This window comes from Petaurus breviceps, unplaced genomic scaffold, assembly GCF_028583685.1.
Source record: "Petaurus breviceps papuanus isolate PSGF00001 unplaced genomic scaffold, PetGlider_PUasm1.0 90865, whole genome shotgun sequence".
In the NCBI taxonomy this organism is placed as follows: Eukaryota; Metazoa; Chordata; class Mammalia; order Diprotodontia; family Petauridae; genus Petaurus; species Petaurus breviceps.
Window position 1 is genome coordinate 2,774,222 of NW_027187367.1, and position 2,294 is coordinate 2,776,515.

The following is a 2,294-nucleotide window of genomic DNA, read 5'->3' on the forward strand; positions in this document are numbered from 1 at the left end:
CTTGACCTCCAAAGGCCAAAAAAATAAATAAATAAACATTGAGCTTTGAAATCCATTCATTTAAATGCATGTTTTCATCCAGGTGCCCCTCCCCCCAAAAAAATCATCCTTTGGTATAAATTCTCCAAGAAGTCACTTTTAAAACGCAAATAGTAGGGAGGGAAGGAAAATTTCAGGGTCACCATTCAGCACCAGTATCATGGCATACTGAAAACAAAGCTGGAATTAGATTCAAGAGACTTGGGCCCCAGCCCACACATTTACTAGCAGTGGCACCTGTGGCAAGATACTTCCCTTCTCTGAACCTCATTGCCTTCACCTGTAAAATGGCTATAATACTTTCGCTTTGCGGGGGAAATTGTTCCTTTAAACCCTTAAGGGCAACAGAAATGCTACCTAAGATTGAGTCCCAGAGCTGTCTCTCTCGCAGAAGGTATCAATGCTCTAAGTTGGTGGGAAAACAGACAAAGAAATGGGAGGCGGGGCGGTGGATACTAAGTGCCAACGTAGACTTGAAAATTTCACAGAGCTATGCTTGCGGCCACTGGTCCTAAGTAACCCAGACTCTCCCTTGGCACTCTTTTCTTCACCCAGCCCCCGAGGATCATGTGACCTGATGTCCACCAACACCTCAGGGGTCGTAACAGATTTCATTCTCGTGGGCTTCTCTCACCTCCTGGGTTTCCAGGGTCTTCTCTTCTCCCTCTTCCTCACCATCTACCTGCTCACCGTGCTTGGCAACCTCCTCATTGTGGCCTTAGTCACAGTCGACGCCAAGCTCCATTCGCCCATGTACTTCTTCCTCCGCATCCTCTCGGCCCTGGAGATCTGCTACACCTCAGTCACCGTCCCGCTTGTGCTTCACCATCTCCGCACCGGGCGGCGCCGTATCCCGAGAGTCGGCTGCGCCCTCCAGATGTTCTTCTTCCTCTTCTTTGGGGCCACAGAGTGCTGTCTCCTAGCTGCCATGGCTTACGACCGCTATGCGGCCATCTGCACCCCACTCCGCTACCCGCTCCTGTTGAGCCGCCGGGTGTGCCTGCAGCTGGCTGCGGGGGCTTGGACTTGCGGAGCGCTGGTGGGGCTTGGCCACACCTCTTTCATCTTTTCTCTGACCTTCTGTGGGCCCAATGCAATCCCTCACTTCTTCTGCGAGATTCAACCAGTGCTGCAGCTAGTCTGCGGTGACACTTCACTCAACGAGCTGCAGATCATTTTGGCCGCCGCCCTTATCATCCTTTGCCCCTTTGGGCTGATTCTGGTCTCCTACGGTAAGATTCTAGCCACAATTGTACGAATCCCATCTGCTGCAGGCCGCCGCAAGGCTTTCTCCACCTGTTCCTCACATCTGCTTGTGGTTTCCCTTTTCTATGGCACAGCCATCTTCATCTACATCCGCCCTAAGGCCAGCTACGACCCAACCACAGACCCACTATTGTCTCTCTTCTATGCGGTGGTTACTCCTATCCTCAATCCTGTCATCTACAGCCTTCGTAATGCTGACGTTAAGGCAGCCCTCAAGAGGACCCTCAGGAAAGTGATTTCCAAAGAGATCTAGGGCAGCGTTGATCCATCACACAGCAAACCTAGTGGAGCCTTGTAGGGCAAGGAAAACCAGAAAAAAAAATAGTTATCACCAGTAGCACCAGGAGCCCCAGCACCACTACCAGAACACCTAATCTACTGGGGTGAACACAATCCTTTGACCTTGGGAATTCTTGAATTTAATGAGGAAGATAGTGCCTCTGTCCTTGAAGATGTCTCAAACTGAGGGGAGTAGGATAAACAGAGAATTAGGAACAACTGGCTACTGAAAAGTACATGTGTCTCTAAATACCAGATCTCATTAGCTGTTATACACAATGTTGTAAGGGAACCTTTATTTTAAATGAATTGAGATGTTGTGCTAGTAGAGAGAGTAACACATCTCCTAGCCCCCCAAATAATCATAACTGACATTTATGTAATGCTTTATAATTTACAAAGGACTTTTCTCAAAACAACTCAGGGAATAATGGCAAGCTGATATTATTCCCATTTCACATATGAGAGAAGTGAGAAGGTAAAAGACTTGATCCACTTCCCACAACTAGTAAGTGATATAGCCTAGACTCCTAGTACAGTGGTCCACTGCATGAAAATATTTCTCCATTTCAGGGAGTCTTAAACTGAGATCCATGCATTTTTTAAATTTTGATAACTGTATTTCAATACAATGTGTTTCCTTCGAAGTCTTGTGTATTTTATTTTAGGAGGTTAAAAGCATTATTCTGAGGAGTTCATGGACTTCACAA

At 47.3% G+C, this 2,294-nt stretch overlaps 1 protein-coding gene across 1 annotated transcript; it reads left to right on the forward strand.

Moving 5' to 3' along the window:
- The first annotated feature begins 616 nt into the window (after window positions 1-616).
- On the forward strand, window positions 617-1,558 carry OR10C1 (olfactory receptor family 10 subfamily C member 1). The gene has a single exon (XM_069073697.1). The coding sequence runs from the start codon at window positions 617-619 to the stop codon at window positions 1,556-1,558; it is 942 nt and encodes a 313-aa protein (XP_068929798.1).
- The last annotated feature ends 736 nt before the right edge of the window (window positions 1,559-2,294 follow it).

Coding starts and splice junctions, on each gene's coding strand:
- OR10C1 (XM_069073697.1), top strand. CDS start 617: ATGTCCACCAACACCTCAGGGGTCGTAACAGATTTCATTCTCGTGGGC.